This window comes from Macaca thibetana, chromosome 3 (assembly GCF_024542745.1).
Source record: "Macaca thibetana thibetana isolate TM-01 chromosome 3, ASM2454274v1, whole genome shotgun sequence".
Classification (NCBI taxonomy): Eukaryota; Metazoa; Chordata; class Mammalia; order Primates; family Cercopithecidae; genus Macaca; species Macaca thibetana.
The window spans coordinates 36,717,458-36,735,757 of NC_065580.1; the positions used below are offsets into that span (position 1 = coordinate 36,717,458).

General features: G+C 45.5%; 1 protein-coding gene across 1 annotated transcript; it reads left to right on the top strand.

Moving 5' to 3' along the window:
• The first annotated feature begins 496 nt into the window (after nt 1–496).
• FEZF1 (FEZ family zinc finger 1) lies at nt 497–10,703 on the top strand. The gene is made up of 5 exons (XM_050785066.1): nt 497–1,816; nt 7,520–8,394; nt 8,687–8,821; nt 9,069–9,201; nt 9,653–10,703. Exons 2-5 carry the CDS (start codon nt 7,594–7,596, stop codon nt 10,009–10,011), a joined length of 1,428 nt encoding a protein of 475 aa, XP_050641023.1. The 5' UTR covers nt 497–1,816; nt 7,520–7,593; the 3' UTR covers nt 10,012–10,703.
• Nucleotides 10,704–18,300: the final 7,597 nt, after the last annotated feature.

An 18,300-nucleotide genomic window follows, 5' to 3' on the forward strand; every position in this document is an offset into this window, starting at 1 on the left:
CCTCGACCCAACGAGCCGGCAGGAGCCAGAGGCCGCGGATGCAGCCCAGGGCCCCGAAGCTGGCCGCGTTCGTGACGTCAGCCGGCCCGGCCCCTCGGGTCACCGTGGCCGCGGGACGCTGTTTGCGAGTTGCCAGCGTCAACACTCGCGCGGGGCGCTTAACGCTTCGCGTTGTTTCCAGGAGACTTTTCCTCTGTGTGGGACTGCTGAGAAAGTCTGAGGGCAGGCCCACTGTCAGTGAATTCAAAGAATTAACTGAACTTGAATTAAGAGGAGACAGTGGAGGGAAAAAAAAATAACCTTCCAAATTAATTTAAAGTGAGAAGGCAATCACATTTTAAAAGGTAGTAAGATTTCTTAATGATGGATCAAGGCTCTTCTTGGGATTTTCTCAGCGTGGATCTTAGAGCCCAACTCTTGAAACATGCACAAGGCGTGCAGAATCTGGTCTGGGAGAGGCCTAAGGGCGGGAAGGGAGGAAACAGAACAGCATCCACTTCCATCAAGAATCGGGGGCCGGCCAGTGGCTGAGTGCTTCCTCTTTTACAGGGGCTGTGAAGGCCGGCGGGACGTGGCCACGGGATATCGCCCTCTTCGGACAGCCATGAAGTCTTTTCTTTTAGAGGAGATGCAGGGTTTGACTGGGAGAACTCGGAAATGAAAGGACAAATTGGAGAGTAAAGCCAAAGAAGGGAAGGTAGAAAGGCCTTTCTGTTAAGGTCTTAAACAGGAGAATCTAGTAAGAAAAGTATCTTTGGGACCATCAGGTGACCCCAACTACTCTTAAGCACAGGCCAAAGGGCTTCAAAGGGAGGATTCTTGGAGGAAAGAGGTCGGCTAAAAAATTCACGAAAGGTTTTTGGAAGAGATACTCAGAGATACTCTTCAGACATTCTTAAAATTTGACTTGAGAATGTATTTTCCAGGAAAGTAAAAATGACAGGCAAACCTAGTGAAAAGATGCTCTAGTTCCTCCTTAGGTATGCCACACCCCCGGGCCTGTTTTCTTTCACCTTGCATCTAGATTAAATGACCCTTCAATTACACCCCAGTCGTCAAAGCAAGTCTATTAGCGAGTGCCTGTTCAAAAACTTTCATCTAGGAGCTCTCCACCATCTGTTACGCGGTCTCTTAAACCGAATCCGGCGCCCCCTCCCGAAACTCTCTGGAGCCTCCCTTGCCATCTCCCCGCCTTGGGGGGGATGGAGCCGCCCCAGGACCTGCGGGAATGCAGAGGAGAAGGGGTGGAGCGCGATCTCGCCCGGGATGGGTTGCCGGGCCGGCCGGAGCGGTGGTGGTCCAGAGGCCCGAGGTCGACGGGACCTGATCGAAGGCAGCGCCGCGTCGACCGACACCGGGAGCCAGACGCTTGGGAGCCCCAGCACGGCCGCGGGGCCCAGTCACTGAAGTTGCGCCCCAACTCCCAGCCGCCGCCTCCAAGCTTCTCGAGCTACCGTTCCTGGCCCCTCCAAGGGAGTCTCACAGAGCTCGGTGGCCCTCGGCCTTGCCAACGTCGTTTTAACTGTTTGGAACTCGTGAGCGAGAACCGAGAAGTGGAGAGCCCGGCCGGGGAGTTTTCAGCTTTTCTGTTTCACTTCGGGCTGCTTCTTTTCAAATGGTTCTGCGCTGGCCACCGAATCCAGAATGAGGCGGGGCTCCTCTGCCCCTACGCCAGCAGCGGGAACTTGGTTCCCCTGGGCAGCCGGGGACAGGGGGCACAGAGGCAGCGGCGATAATGAAGGCTGAGACGGCCAAGGCCAGCGGGTCGGCGCGGGGCGCTCCCGGGCCGGAGTGGCCATCGGTCGGAGTTCAGGAGGTAACTGAATTTATAAGCGGTTCTTACAGATTTCTGGCTCACGGATTTGTATTTACCTCTACTGCTTCTCCATTTCTCTAAGCTCTGTGGTCTCTAAGTTCTTTGTTCTGTGTTATTTGAATTTCTATTACCGACTTTTATTTCATGGGATCACTTAAGGAAGTTTGAAAATAACATTCAAAAATGCTTCAAACCTCGTGGGTAGTGTCAAGGAAAGAGTCGAACTGTGTCTTGAATATGGTTTCTGTGTGTGTGTGTGTGTGTGTGTGTGTGTGTGTGTGTGTGTATGTGTGTGTGTGTTTGACTACAAACAAAATGTCTTTAAAATTGTCTAGGGACTGCTACAAAACGCTAATCAACTAATTGCACGAAAACTTTTTTCTATCATTGGAGGCGAATATTTCAGTGTAGAGCAATAGAGCATGTTTGGGCTATCTTCTCATTGTTCACCTTCCAGATTTCAGCAACACCCTTGTAAGTGACAAGCAAAACTTTGCTGGGTTTTGTTGCTTGACGCTGTTGCTCCACAGTAAAGGTTGGATAAACTGGGTTACTTGTTTTATAAACTTCTTTTTTCCACAAAGTCCAGCCCTGAGTCGTAGCCTCTCAGTCTGGAGGGACACACCTCACAGGCCTGTGGGAATGGGTGAGAAAAATCTCAGCATTAGTGGAGGGTCAAAAACAAACTGAGTCCAAGTGATGGCTGTCTGCATTGCCTGCTGCCTCATTAACAGCTCTCACATTTGGGCTCTTCATTTTCTTTTACAAACTGATTTGCTAGGTAAATGCTGTTTTGAGAGAAATAATTTCACTGAGTTTAAATGAAATCCTAATATAAAAGACATAGTAACAACAAAGGTCTATAGACAAACAACCCACCCTCACACTTCTTCCCCCAAAGAGAGGAGGGCTCTGTGAGTTAACCAACCCTTCCCACACTTACAACCTGTGATATTGTCCTTCACAGGCTTTAGGAAATTAGCAAGAATTCTTTATTTGCTACCAAACTAACTAAAAGCACACTGGTAGCCTTAAATTTGAACTTGTTGCCAAAATGTTTGCTAATGTGCTGGAAAGTTAGTTCCCGTTGTGTATTAAGTAATCTGAGGTACTCAAAAACTCTTTCCTTGAACCTTATAGACCTTGGCTATTTGTGTCCCATCCCATCACCCTCCCTCCATCACACACCAAAAGAAATAACCAAAGACCAACCAGAGATAAAGACTATGAGCAGAAAATGTACCGGAATTTAAAAATGTGTTTTTCCTTCTAGAAATACAGTATGTTGCATTTGGTGCTATGTATTAAACAGGAAAAAGTGTAGATGTGCTTGAGTGTCAGGGCTGGGGTGGGGGGTGATGTCAGAATAATAATAATGCCTTCGTCTCCCCTCCCTTAGCTCACAAGCTAAAGCAAAGAGAAAGCAGACTGTTGTTCTGCTAGGGGTCAGAGATGTTGAACAGGCCAGAAAACTCTAAAAACATGACCAGGGACAAGTCAATGAACTAGGCAGAAAGTGGAATTAGTTATAATATTTTCCAATCCATTTTTAATTTAAAAAATCAATAGCATTTTGTGACATATCAAAGAACAAGAGATTAGAGATTATGGCTTATTTGGTAATGTATGGCTCTGTTATCTTATTACCTTTAATTTCGAATTGCAGTCACCATAGGCAGAAACTGCATTTGCTTGTGATAGGGACTTCAACAAAAAGCCTGTGAAAATTATGCACGTTTTTTAATAATAGCAAGAACACAGCTTAGAAAGTATTGAAGTCAAAACTAGATTCCTTAGAAAGAGAATTTTAAATTACTTTAGAAGAACAGGACTTTTTCTTATTTCTAAAATAGATCTTAACACAGAGTTTGTTATCTGGCCTCTTTATATTATGAACTGCTGTGGTTTCCTCAGGATATTTCATAAAGGACGAACTATACACTTAAACTCGCCTTCCATCAGGATTTGAGGTTATAAATACTGCCTTTCCATGGATGGAAAGGGGAGGCACACTTAATCATCAGTTCTCAGAAGAAAAAAAAAAAAGAGGGATTATAGGATTCTCAAAGAAAATCGAAAGAAACTGTAAGAGTTTCTATTTTGTCATTAAGAAAATAAACAAGGCTCCCTTGCATTTGTTTTAGTAAATTAAAAAATACTTCTGTTGAAACATTTTGAAAGCTTCTGAATTTGCTGAATATACTCTGTTCTTATTGCTTTTTTTTTGTCATTTTCAAATATATTTGTAAATAAAGCACTGGACAGATTGGACAGTAAGACAGAAGCCCTTTCTAAATACATTTTGTGTTTTATGACAATTCTTATTTAATAGAGATAGTATTGCTAATTAACACGTGTTTTTGGTTAGGTTTTGAAAAAATTAACAAATGTTGGATATCAAGGCCTAGAGTTGTAAAGCATCTTTTCAGTCTTTAGTAAACTCAAGGCCATCTTAAAGGAAGAGTATAATTGATGCTTTGCCATATTTGTGTTAACTCAAATGACATTTTCAAACACTTGCCAAAAGGGCAAATCCTGAAAAGACCAGTGAAAAGCAAATTGTTGAAATATAAACTATACAAAGCATGCATACCTCTTAGCCAATATTTTTTCCTTTTTAGTTTTGTATACACCAAAGGAGAAATTTACAGAGGTCAAATAAAGGCTCTTTTGCAGTTAAGGAGAGGGGAGGGGGAGGAGAAGGGGAGAGGGAGGGACACACCACAAGCGTAAAACAAACTGGTGGCATTCTGTCAAGAAGGCAGGTAAGGCTCCAGAGGCCGGCGAATTGTGCATAAGTCAGCTGGACTCTCTAAAGTCTTCCAGAGCTGGGCTGTTTTCGCGCTTCTTGGCTTTTTCCTTTCATCCTAGCCCTGTGGCGGAGGAGTGCAGCAGGAGGGGGATTTTTTCGCTGTTGGGAAGTGGCAGGTAGGAAAAGGAATCTGATCCGGCCCAAAAGTCAGCAATTAAAGTCTTAACCGCGACCCATCTGTCGCGGTTAAGAGAACCTCCCCACCCCCCTTTGCCCCAGCAAAGCCCTTCCCGTGCCCTTTGTCTGAGCAGGGGAAAGGAGGAGACTAGTTCTGCGGCCCCAACAGCAAAAGGCAAGAAAATTTCCAGCGCTGACCAATACTGAGTGTCTGCGCCCGGTCCAAGTACAACTCCGAAGCGCCTCTCGGGGGTGTGGTGCCTCTTCGATTGCTCTGCCCAGGTGCTCTGCCCAGGTGCTATGCCCCGTGGCCCCAGCAAAAGGAAAGAACATCTGCAGCCTGGGCGAATCCAGAGTAGGTGCACCCAGGCCAAGGACGGTTCCAAAGCGCCGCCCTGGAGTGTAGTGCCTCTTTGCCCGCTCCCCCCGGGCGCTCTGCGCTTCTCTGCTGCATCAGTTGCCCCAGTCTGAAGCCACCTCGCGACCTGAAACGAGGCATTCCCAGGCCTAGCTGCTGAAGCTGGTCGTATTCAGCCAGACCTCTCCCCCATCTTGCCCCTTGGCTGTCCTCAACTTCCAGTAGGACTCACTCCCCCTCCCCCATTTCTTCAGCCTCTGAGTTTTCCCACCACCCACCCAGCTCCGCTGTTGTTTCTGTTAGACATCAGGCGCGTTCCCAGCCCAAGCTCTCTTCCTTTCCACTCCTCTTGGCTCTTGGGGCAAAGGCGGAACTGATTTTCGCGGAAAGCTAGAGAGGGGCGGAGGGGACCGGGTGGCTTGCCTGGCATGTGTTGAGAATAGGGTAGAGAGGAGGGAATACTTTGAGGTCAGTTTCCTTCGTTTAAGGTCCAGTTTCTTTTCTTTGAGTGAAATTGGACAGGGACTTAATAATCCCAGGGTTTCTAGTCCGCCGTTATCCAGCCTTCCGGGGCCCACTCTTTTCAGAGCTCTAGCAGAAGGACGCTCCCACTACACTTGGCCCAATACCTGACACCCGCCACCACCTGTTTCACAGCCACGTGGGGTTAACTCACCAGGCAGATGGCACCTTGAGCTGCTGCGGTCGGCCACTCACTTCAGGGTCCAGGCCCCACCGCCCTTTGCTTGCAGTTCTGTGCGCTCCCTTGGCCTCCTCACGCCAGGTCACAGCTGCCACGTCTTCCAGCTCTGTGCAGCCCTCCGTTAGCGCCTAGCTCCGGGGTTCAGCTCTGCGTGATCGCCGGCTGGCAAGGGACTGCGCCGGGGAAGGTGCGCGCCGCAGCTTCCAGCGCGCTCCTGGACTCTCTTGCCTGAGCGGCGGGAACCCGCACAGTCTGAGCCGCAGCCTTAGGCGTCTTTCCGGAAACTTCCACACACTCCACCGCGCCGCCCCAAGAGTTTGGGCCAAGGCGCCACAGCCGGCGAGTTCTCGGCTGGGGGGCGTTGCACGGGAAATGGTCTCTACGCGCGCTCTTTGGGAGGCACAAATGTAGCTGTGGACACAACTCCGGCGCCGGCAAGTCTGTTTGATGCGCACAGACACCCAGGCTGCAGCCTGCGCTGCTTAGAGGAGTCTTGCAGACACCGGCAGCCGGGGTGGGGATTAATACATTCTGTTTCCCTTTTCCGCTCGGCATTCAGTATTTAAAATGCTCCGGGAGAGCTCTAGCTGAGCGCAGGTACTTAAGAAAGAAATGCTCTTTCCAGACTCTCAATGTAAACTCGGAAGCGTGTGCGCGCCCGCGTCTGTGTGTATCCTGGGTGGGGTCCGATCGAGTCAAGGTTTCTTGTGGTGTGACACCCGATTATACCTTGCAGCTCCTCAACTTTGTGGATGAAAGTGCGACTTTCCCAGGCCGATTGCCGTGGGCATTGCCTTTACAAAACCACAAACACTTAACAAGCCTCCCAAGGCTTTTAATTCTCAGGGGCGTTTTGGGAGGCCAGTTACCTGCTGGCGTCTTCTCAATGGTCCAGACTCAGTTCGGGCCGCGGAGACTCCGGGATTCCGGGAGCGGGCAACCCCGAGCCCTGGAGGAAGAAAGAGGTCTGCGGAGGTGCCACAGACCTGACCCCGGCCCACCCCGGCCCGGCCAGGCCCAGCGGAACCAAGCAGCGAAACCTCGGATTTCGCCGCCTAGGCTTCCTGGACGAGGCTTTCTGGAGCTTGGCGTTTGATAAATATAGCCTGGCGTTTGCCCCTGAATTAGACTCCGTTTCCTTATTTAGCCCTTGCACAATGATTTTAGATGATGTCACTTAGAGCTAAACGAGAAAATTGATCTCAGATTTGCTTGGCCTCTAAAGCCTGGTTAAGCAGATTGAGAATTAGACAGACAGAGGAAGCAAAAGGGGGGTGGGGGTGGGGGAGGGCGGAGGGTAGTGAAGTGTGCGCCGCAGAGTGTGCGCGCCGAGGGGAGGGCGCGCCAAGCGGGTGAATGCGCCCCCGCCTTTTCTGGGCGGGGAACCTCACTCACCAATGAAAAGTAGCTACTGACTGCAGAGGAAAAAAAAAGTTTTCCTGTTGACTGTTGGAAGCGAATTGAGCAATTATCTAGTTTACCTTCTCCTCTTGGAAGTTAACGATTGGCGAGATCTTGGCTGCGTTATTGACACAACACTTTCTATTGATAGAAATAAGTAGTGATTGTCCCCGAGTCATTGGTGCGCCAAGAACTCTGCGATGGGCTGGCAGGAGTCCATTGGGCTGGGCAGGCAGGTTCGGCTGGTGATGCTAGGGAGGAGGAGGAGGAGGAGGCTACTGGTGGTGATGGTGCCCGTCCCCCTCTCCACAGGTCTGTGACAAGCAGGGAACAAGGCAACGGACGGCGCAGCCCAGCCCCGGCTGACGGACGCTGGCGACTCAGACATGGACAGTAGCTGCCACAACGCGACTACCAAAATGTTAGCGACTGCTCCAGCTCGGGGCAACATGATGAGCACGTCCAAACCCTTGGCTTTCTCCATTGAACGAATCATGGCGCGCACCCCCGAGCCCAAGGCCCTGCCAGTCCCCCACTTCCTGCAGGGAGCCTTACCCAAGGGGGAACCCAAGCACTCTCTGCATCTCAACTCGTCGATTCCCTGCATGATCCCTTTCGTGCCTGTGGCGTACGACACGAGCCCCAAGGCAGGAGTGACGAGTTCCGAGCAGCGGAAGGCCAGTCTGGAGGCCCCGGCTGCGCCCGCGGCGGTGCCCTCGGCGCCGGCATTCAGCTGCAACGACCTGCTCAACTGCGCACTGAGTCTCAAGGGCGACCTGGCCCGCGACGCGCTGCCGCTGCAGCAGTACAAGCTGGTAAGGCCGCGTGTGGTCAACCACTCTTCATTCCACGCCATGGGCGCCTTGTGCTACCTGAACCGAGGTGACGGCCCGTGCCACCCGGCAGCCGGCGTGAACATCCACCCGGTGGCCTCCTACTTCCTCAGTTCCCCTTTGCACCCGCAGCCAAAAACGTATTTAGCCGAAAGGAATAAACTGGTGGTCCCGGCGGTGGAGAAATACCCTTCTGGAGTAGCGTTCAAAGACCTGTCCCAGGCTCAGCTGCAGCATTACATGAAAGAAAGCGCCCAGCTTCTGTCGGAAAAAATCGCGTTCAAAACCTCGGACTTCAGCCGAGGCTCTCCTAATGCCAAGCCCAAAGTTTTCACTTGCGAAGTGTGTGGAAAGGCAAGTACTATGCAAAACGGAGATCCCTTCCTTCCTTCCCTCCTTCCCTCCTTCCCCCCTTCTCTCCTTTCCTTCCTTCCTTCCTTCCTTCCTTCCTTCCTTCCTTCCTTCCTTCCTTCCCTCCCTCCCTCCCTCCCTCGCTCCTCCTTTCCTTCCTCCCTTTTTAGTATTTTGGGGGTAATTATTTGTGTACACTTTTTGTAAGATTCTCTTCCTCCTACCCTCCCTCTGCCCAGTTCGATTTCAAAGTTACTTGTTCGGCTAACCTGTTCTACGTGTGTTTAATTTTAAGGTCTTTAATGCGCACTATAACTTAACCCGTCACATGCCAGTGCACACAGGAGCCAGACCCTTCGTTTGCAAAGTGTGCGGAAAAGGTTTCAGGCAAGCAAGCACCCTGTGCAGGCACAAGATCATTCACACGCAGGTGTGTTCATCTGTCTCAATTTCACCTCGTTTGCTTCGGAACTGTTTGCAGAAAAACAGTTGATAAAGCCTTAGTCCTTAGGATAAGGTTCGTTTAAAACGTGCTAGCTGAACAGGGGTGAATGCCATATATTGTTTGCTTTTGTTCTGCCTTGAAAGTGTTTAAGCATTACTGTGTTTTGAGCTTGCAAAACTTCACATAATTAGAAAATATCTAAATGTCTCTGCTTTTCCTTTCTCTTGCTTAGGAAAAACCTCACAAATGTAACCAGTGTGGCAAAGCATTTAATAGAAGTTCCACTTTAAACACTCATACCCGAATACATGCGGGCTACAAACCGTTTGTGTGTGAATTCTGTGGCAAAGGGTTTCATCAAAAAGGTATGGAAACCAGGAAATGTTGTCTCTCATGGTTAGTCTTACCAAAAGCGATACTTAATATTTTCGGGATGTTTTAGAAGACCATGTTTAAAGTGTAGTTATGTGGCACATTTGTTGCCATTCTAACCCCCTACCCGAAGTCTGATTAGTATTAGAGAAAGGCATGATTCATAAAACAAGGGTATATTTTTTAACTGCATGCTCTGATTCTATGTAATTGGACTGATAAATGTGTATTAAAATTTAAAGGAAACGGCATCACTGTTGATGCGATGTTTGAAAATAAACTTGGGGAGACAAGTGCAGGCACGGATAGCAGCCCTGCACTGGTTGTGGGACCCGTGGCGGTTCTTCTGCTTGCCTGGCGCTACCTTAGACGTGTCTGCTCCTCCTTTTTTAGGGTTTTTTTTTTTTCCCCCAGAACCACATCTCTGTCATTTGTGTGTTTCAGGGAATTACAAAAACCACAAGTTGACCCACAGCGGGGAGAAGCAGTTCAAGTGCAATATCTGCAACAAGGCTTTCCACCAGGTTTACAACCTCACTTTCCACATGCACACCCACAACGACAAGAAGCCTTTCACCTGCCCCACGTGCGGCAAGGGTTTCTGCAGGAACTTTGACCTCAAGAAGCATGTCCGCAAGCTGCACGACAGCAGCCTGGGGCTGGCCCGCACGCCAGCTGGCGAACCAGGCACTGAACCGCCGCCCCCGCTACAGCAGCAGCCGCCGGTGACGCTGCCTCCTCTGCAGGCGCCGCTGCCAACCCCGGGGCCCCTGCAGCCCGGGCTCCACCAGGGCCACCAGTGATCGAGGCCAGGGTTCCTTCCAGCCTCGGCCGGGCCCCCACGCTGAGGCAGCGGCAGACTAGAGCTCTTGGTCCGAGTTCGTCTGCAGACCCCGGGGCATGTTGGGCCCCACACTTTAGGGCCAAACAGAAGCCTCTGCATCCCTTGGCCTTTCACCTCTTGCATGCACCTGCTAAATGGTTTTGTGTATTATATTCTATATAGGCACTAACAATTATGAAAAACTTGGAGGGCTTTGTTTGTTTTCTGTTTTTCTTTCTTTTTTTTTAATTTGGAAAGACTTTTCATCTTGGGTGAAGAGATGGTGTTTGTTTTGTTTTGTTTTGTTTAAACAAATTTCTGCTATATTTATTGAGATCTGTATTATTCTACCCGGGAATGCTGCATCATTTTAATTTTATTATTGTATATATTTCCATTGTGTTGATTCTCCCGTCTCAAGATGTCTGCAGGATGTTTATCATTTCCTTCTTTCCTGAAGTAACGAAACACTGTGTGTATGTCATATATACACGCATAGATGTGTGCGCCCATAGGGGTATATTCCACATTCGTGAGCACACACACATACACATTAGATAAGAGTGGTTCATTATGGATGATTTTGAATTTTGGTTTTGATTATTGCACGTGAAAATTGATTCATTGACTGTTGGAAATAAATACTTGGAACATGCTTATTTAATCAACGAACTTTAGGGCTCTGTTCATACTATTCAGCTAAAGATTCCTGACTGTGACCCCCTCATCCATCCTCCTTTTTAAAATCTAAAACCCTGGATTAGTAATACTTAATGTTTTCGTCTGAAAATCTATCAAGTGCAAATAGTTTCTTCTAAATGGTTACACCTTTGGATAAAGTTATGAAATCTGGTAAATTTCAGAAGCAGAAGACATGGAGTTTTCTAACAGAAACACAAATTTGGCTTGGACCACCTGAGATGTTCGCAGTGCACAGTTAAACAGGAACAACATATCCAGTAGCTGTATGCAATGTACATCTCCTCAAACGCATTACAATCCTAGATAGACAGGTGTCTATTGTTTGCATCCTGAAGGCACATACTGACTTATACACAGCTGGCAAAGGGAGCCTCTGTGTTTTTACATGTGTATATATGTTTATAGACGAATATACTTCCATTCAAGGAGGAAACATGGATGAAAACCAAACTGTGGCGGGTGCCAGGTCCTTGAAATGCTTCAAGTGTTAATCAGCGGCTCCGCTGTGAGCTCGGGCTCTGGTGTTTCTAACCGCAAGTCTCTCCTGTTTTCTTGCCAAAACAGTGAAACAACTGCTAAAGACTTTAATTAAGAGGGGTAATTAGTTCAGATTTATCAAAGCCGGGTTGTTATACTATTAGCTGCTCAGTAGAAGCTGCCAGACAAACTCACAGCCCAGCACAGTAGTGCTACTGCAACGGGGCCACATCCTGGGAGGGCGACTGGGGGGAGCGGGCCCCGGGGTCTCCGTCTCGCCGCCTCGGACTCCACCACCCCGCCAGGACCCGGGCCAGCGCGGCCAGCCCCGCAGGCCTCAGGTGCATCTTGGCCCCTCCCCCGGCCCGCGCTCTCCCTCCGGGGCTGCTGATGTGGAGAATCCACCATCGGTCCACACCGCGGGCCCAGGTTCTACGGAGTCCGGGGGTCTCCTTTCTGCACTCACCGTAGCGCGGCCTCACAAGCTCCGGGACCGCCCCGACAGTTGCGGGGAAGAAACTTAAATCTGTGGCCCCGCCTCACTTCTGTGCGTCCTGCGGCGCCCAGGAAAAGGCTGCGCAGAACGACAAAAGGCGAGACCGAGACCGGAGATGTGCAGGGGACACTGCCGGGGCGCGGCGGCTGACACCCGAACTCACATTTCATGGCGGGGAAAGACTGACGGCTCTGGTCAGTCTGGAGAGAGGGTGACCTGAGTGCTTTTCGACGGCCTAGGAAGCAGGGAGATTACTAACAGCCCCCGTGGGGCGATGGCGGAAGGGTGGGTGAGCGGACTCCGCGGGGACCCTCACGCCGAGTCCGGCCTGAGCCCCTTCCGGGTTGTGGAGAGACGTTGGGGGAATCTAGAGAGCACGGACCTGGTGTGGCTGGGAAGGTCCCCAGAACAGGGAAGTCCTGACACTTCCTGCAGACGTCGGGTCCAGACCTTTCTCAACACTTGTGCCAGGACGCACGCCCTTTGGACACTGGGGACAAGTTCCAGCCCAGCCATTATTAGATCGAATCCCGATGTTTCTCCTTTCCTGACCTCCTCACGCCCCGACCTTGTCCACTGTTGAGGCCAAATCCCTGTTAGATTTGACTTCGGAAAGCGATGGAGGTCTTGGAATTCCATAGTTGGCTGGATTCCGAATCCATCCGGCCCTAAGTAGCTCCATCTCTCACAGAGTATCACAGCCGATTTGATAATCTTGTCCCAGGCTCTGGCCACATTCCGTGACAGCTGCCTGTGCCTCCGAAGGAGTTTTGAGAGATGCTGCAGAGTTTATGTATCACCCTTTCCAAAGTAGCTTAGTTGGACCTTTAAAGCATTCGGTCTGAGTAAATGAGAATGAGATCAGGAGTCATTATAATTTGGAACCTGCACATTTCAGTGAAAAAGCAGGAAATGGCCTTTGCTTCTTGAACTTGTCAATACATATTTGAACTTATTCTCAAAACCCAGGGTGTAGATTCTTCTAGACATTCGAGATGACACGATCTTACTAGTGGAAAGCAAAATGAATATTATTGAGGAACATTACTCAACCATTAAATACCCCAGGCCAGCGCACTTTGACATATTGAGGGTGGGGGTACTCTTCTATGGAATAATATAATTGGTTTATTTCAATCCAGAAAGAAAGAGAGAAAAGAGGGAGAAGGACAGAAGAGAGGGAGGGAGGGAGGGGGAGAGAGAGAGAGAGAGAGAGAGGAGGAGGAGAGGAGAGGAGAGGAGAGGAGAGGAGAGGAGAGGAGAGGAGAGGAGAGAAGAAAGCCTGAGAAGAAAAGAAGATAAGAAGGAATAGAATAAGAGAAGGGAAGAAACAGAAAAAATCGAGAATCAGTTATTGTATATTCCACATTGTAATGTGGAATGACTTTGTTATAAGGTCTGATCTGGGATGGTGCAATAGTTCCAGTGAAGGCAGGCACAAGGAAATTATTGTCTGATAACATGTTTGAGCAGCTTGGAGTGTTGGTGATTAAGTAGAGGAGGCCAAAAGGAAATTCTCTAACATGAAGCACTCAAGAGAACTACTTTTCAGGAGGTAAATTATCAATGAACTTTGATTATGATAAAGCTGTTAGAGCTTACATCAAGGAGAATCTTCTTAAAGCAAGTATAAGCTTAGGGATTAAGTTTATAGGAGAAAAAAATTGATGGAGTGGAACACTTAGCTAATAGTCAGGGAAAGACCTTACAATTATCTCCCCTCAACTAATACTGAAAGGTGATTTCTTCCTTCAATTATCTAACCTCTGCATGTGTGTATGTCTCTGTGTGTGCATGTCTCTGTGTTACATGTGTCTTATATAGATTTTTATGCTTGCTCATGAAACAGCTTCCCTAAAAGTATGAATTGAAACTTGGTTTTGTCCCAGTCCACCTTCTTTTGATCAGACATTAGCCAGCAAACTCTCTCATGTTTAGAAGGAAGAGAGGCCACTGTCCAGATTATCTGCCGAGGGAAATGGTTTACCTTCAGCTCCCTCTTTCGGAATTAACTTTTGGTATAAGGAACATGGCCTTCCTCTGGAAAGGGCAGCAGAGACTAATTTTAAAAACTTAGTGATTCACTGAGACCTTATATTTAGTTCAGTTTCGGAAATCAGAACATAGAACAGAATTCACATTGTAAGTAAGTAGTGATTTCCCATCTTTTTTTTTTTTTTTTTTTTTTTTTTGAGACAATGTCTTGCTATGTCACCCAGGCTGATGTGCAATGGCACACTCATGATTCATTGCAGCCTCTACCTCTGATGCTCAAGCGATCCTCCTGCCTCAGCCTCCCAAGTAACTGGGACCACAGGTGCACGCCACCATGCCCAGCTAATTTTTGCATTTTTGGTAGAGACAAGATTTTGCCATGTTGCCTAGGCTAGTCTCGAACTCCTTGGCTCAAGTGATACTCTTGCCCCACCTCCCAAAATGCTGGGATTACAGGCATGTTACATGTGTCTTACCACACCCAGCCAAATTCCTATTTTATTTTAACAAGGACTCAAATCCTGATTTCCAAAAATCCCTTCCAAAGGTAACAATTTGTTTAGATTTCCCAAATTTTAGTTTAAGAGCAAGTTATTATGCAAGAGTAAGACTAAGATGTCAATTTTTAGTAGTAAATAAAAGCATTGCATATGGGACTCATCAAAGCAGTTACTTGTTAGTGATGTTTGAAGCTTAGTGAGTTTCTTGTGGAAATTTGCTCCTCTCCAAGTATGGAAGAAATTAATCTACAAGATGCAATGAAGTCATAATTCTCAGAATCTGTGCATCCTGTTTGATAGATTCCCCCTCATCAATATCAGAAATCCTAATTTTGCTAGAACTGGTAGCAACTCAGAATTAACTAAAGTATAACTGTAGTGGATATATTTCACCTTGTAAAATATTTATTGTAACACATGCAACATAAAATACAATGATCTCAAATTCAAAATTGGAGCAGAAACAAAAATATTTTCTTTTTCACTTTATAAACTCATGTACTGGGTAAATCTGTTATTCATGAAGTTTATGATTTTAAGGGCCCACAATGTATTGTTGTTACCAAACAGAGTGCATTTTTAAAAGCATTAAAATTAAAACCAACCTAAATTTCAGTGGGTAAGAATATGAAGTTGTTGGCTGTTGAGATAAAAAGTAATTTTGAACCCAATAAAACATTGTCTTTTTGCTATATTTTTGCTAAAGCCACAGATTACGCTCACACACAAAGTTATTTGTGTCCATTAGGTTAATTTAAATCTGAAGAACAAACTGTATTTGTGAGTAGAAAATACCTGGTTATGAATTTCGTTGCTGGCCGGGTATGGCCAGTGGCTCACGCCTGTAATCCCAGCACTTTGGGAGGCCAAGGCAGGTGGATCACCTGAGGTCAGGAATTCAAGACAAGCCTGGCCAACATGGTGAAACCCCGTCTCTACTAAAAATACAAAACATTAGACATGTGTGGTGGCAGACACCAGCTACTTGGGAGGCTGAGGCAGGGGAATTGCTTGAACCCCAGAGGCAGAGGTTGTAGTGAGCTGATATCGCACCTTTGCACTCCAGCCTGGACAACAAGAACAAAGCTCCAACTGAAAAAAAAAAAAAAAAAAAAGAATTTAATTGCTTCTGGAAATTAATGCATGCATGTGTCCATTTCAGCTTCAGGACAAACTAAAGACAAATAATGATATACTAATCAAAACACTGGTTATTGTTATAATTTTGGTGGTAAAGCAATTGCCAGTTCAAGGTAGCCTAGGTTATCTCACTCCATGCAAAAGCAAAGAGGATGCCTAGCATTTAAATGACGTTGATATGAAAACCTACCCCTGCTATTGTAATTTTCTCCATACATTGTTACATATTACCTATAATGAACTTGGAGAAAAAGTCAAAATTCATCATGTAATTGAATGAGTATAAAGTTATTACAAATCATTATGCACAGTTTCTGTTCAAGACTGACATTGGTGTTAAATGAAATCATGTCACTGTTGGTCTTATAGAGATTAAGTTACACTAAGTGAAGATTAAATAAAATTCTACCAATACAGGTCTCTAGGGTTAATATTTTCCTGTCAAACAAACAAATGTTGCTCCTGGGTATAAAGGTGTGGGAATGGAGAAAGAAAGCAGGAGGTATCAGTTTCTAACTGGAGCTAGAAATCTATCACAAAATGTTGAGCAGAGCATCAGTTTGATTTAACTTTGTTCTTCTTAGTAGGAATAATGAAGACTTTTTTTGTCTGAGAAATCTGAAAGTTTAGATCAATGCATGACTCTCTAGTTACAATAACAAAGTGAAGTCTTTTGACAAGCCACAACAGAAATGTAACTTATCAATTAAATATGATAAATATAACCAAATCTGGAGTGTGTGTCTTAGTTAGTTCAGACTGTTGTAATAAAATATCATAGACTGGGTGACTTAAACAGCTGAAATTTATTTTCTCACTGTTCTGGAGGCTGGAAATCTCAGATCGGGATACCAGCATGGTCTTGTTCTGGTGAGAGCTCTCTTTCTGGTTTGCAGATCTACCTTCCTGCTGTGCATTCACATGACCTCTTCTTGTGCCTCCCTGGGAGAGAGAGAGAAAGCAAGCTCTCGATTGTATGTTCTTATAAGGGCACTAATCCCATCCAAGTCTCCACCCTCACAACCTCATCTACCTCTATTTGCCTCCCAGAGACCCTATCTCCAAACACCATCCCCATATTCAGGGTTAGGGTATCAACAAATGAATTTTGCGGGGACACAAACATTCAGTACATAGCAGTGGGGTGCAATATTCTAAAAGTGTACCTTGTTTATACAAAGCTCTTAATAAAAGTGGACTTACATTTTTAAAATTTCAGCAAAAACTACATTTTGGGAATCTCTAAAGGATAAACAACCCAGCAACCCAGTTTCTTCAACAAATAATTGTAAGGGAAATAGAGAAGTAGAGGCATAGAGAAAGGAAGAGAGAGAGAGAGAGAGAGAACAAGGAAACCTATTTTCAAAAAGACTTAAAAAACAGAATAACCAGTTATTACATGTGAATCTTATTTTAATCCCAATGCAATGAATAAACCGTGAAAATAAAAGTCACATATTACATCTAAAATTACTGGGAATTTGAACACTGGGCATTTAATGAAATTAAGGAATTGTGCTTACTTTTTAAGATGTGTAAAAGGTATCATGCTTGTGTCTTAAAATAGTTTTTTTAGAGCTCTGTATTCTGTCATTTAAATGTAAAATGATAAGATGTCTGGGATTTGTTTAAAAATAATATTGGAGAAGGGGAATGGGTATACATATAGATCAGGTGAGAGCTATAACATCAATCTTTTGATAATCATTAAAGCTGGATGATGATAAGGATTGTATTATACATTCTGAATACTTTCAAGTCTTACATTTCATACAACAAAAAGTTTTAAACAACTCTTTCAGTGAATTGTACCATGTCACAAAACATTTTTCCCTAAACACTCATAACCCTATAACCCTGAAGCATTACTTGTATTTTTTACATTTTTTTTTAGTCTGATTTCAGGACTAATACCATTACTGTATAGAGCTTTGAACATTTGTGAAAATGTCTAAAAATTAAGTAAAATAAGATATATGGAAATATTTGAAATGGGAAAGGAGGTAGAGACAGGAAAGATGCCTTTCAGTAATTATCAGTTAATGATAAAAAGGAAGAGACCAATGGATCTGTTACTCTTGTGAGAGGAAGGGAAAATTGAGGGCTAATGACAATAGAAAAATTATATTTATTAAAGCTATTTCAGATAGTGAGGAAGACACATATATAGGTCCACCCTATAAATATGTATAGGGTTGCAACTGTCATCTACCTAATAGAGACCAGGGAATTTGCTAACATTTCTTAAATGTATAGGATTGTCCCATATAATAAAGAATTTTCTGGACCAAAATGTCAATAGTGCCAAGATTGAGAAATCCTTACTTAAAGCTTCTAGTTTCCAGGGCAGGTTCTAATAGGGTCAGTTTGGCCTCTTTATCTGACCTATTCATCTGAGTATTAATTCATGGTCCACTCAATTGTGGCCAGAGCATCAATTTAGGTTTCTAGTGACCTGTCTTAACGTTTATGGATTTTTTTCTTCTTCATTGTCCAATATGCTATCAGAGACATCCAGTAAAATTTCAGGTTTATTTTTCAGTTCTATAATTTTCATTTGTTCTTGTTTTATAGTGTCTGTTTATTTCCCTGCTGAGATTACCCATATTTTTACTCATGTCCCATTTTTTTTTAATTATTGAAGACTTTTATAACAGCTGTTATAATGTCCTTGCCTGCTAATCCTGACATCTTTGTCAGATTGGGATCTCTTTAAATTGCTTATTTGTTCTCCAAATTATATGTCACCTTGTCTTGCTTCTTTATAATTCTATTAAATTTTATTGTATGCTAGATATAATAGATTTTATATTATTGGGAGTCCAGATTTTTATGATGACAGTTCTGCACAGTCCATTATTAAATACCTGAAACAGATGCTTCATATATGTTGCCTAGTTTTACAGTTTTTTGTTTGTTTGTTTGTTTTACACTGGAAAGGTATCTCTAATAGCCCTTA

Coding starts and splice junctions, on each gene's coding strand:
- FEZF1 (XM_050785066.1), top strand. CDS start 7,594: ATGGACAGTAGCTGCCACAACGCGACTACCAAAATGTTAGCGACTGCT. Junction 8,822..9,068: donor ACAAGATCATTCACACGCAG/GTGTGTTCATCT, acceptor TCTCTTGCTTAG/GAAAAACCTCACAAATGTAA. Junction 9,202..9,652: donor CAAAGGGTTTCATCAAAAAG/GTATGGAAACCA, acceptor TGTGTGTTTCAG/GGAATTACAAAAACCACAAG.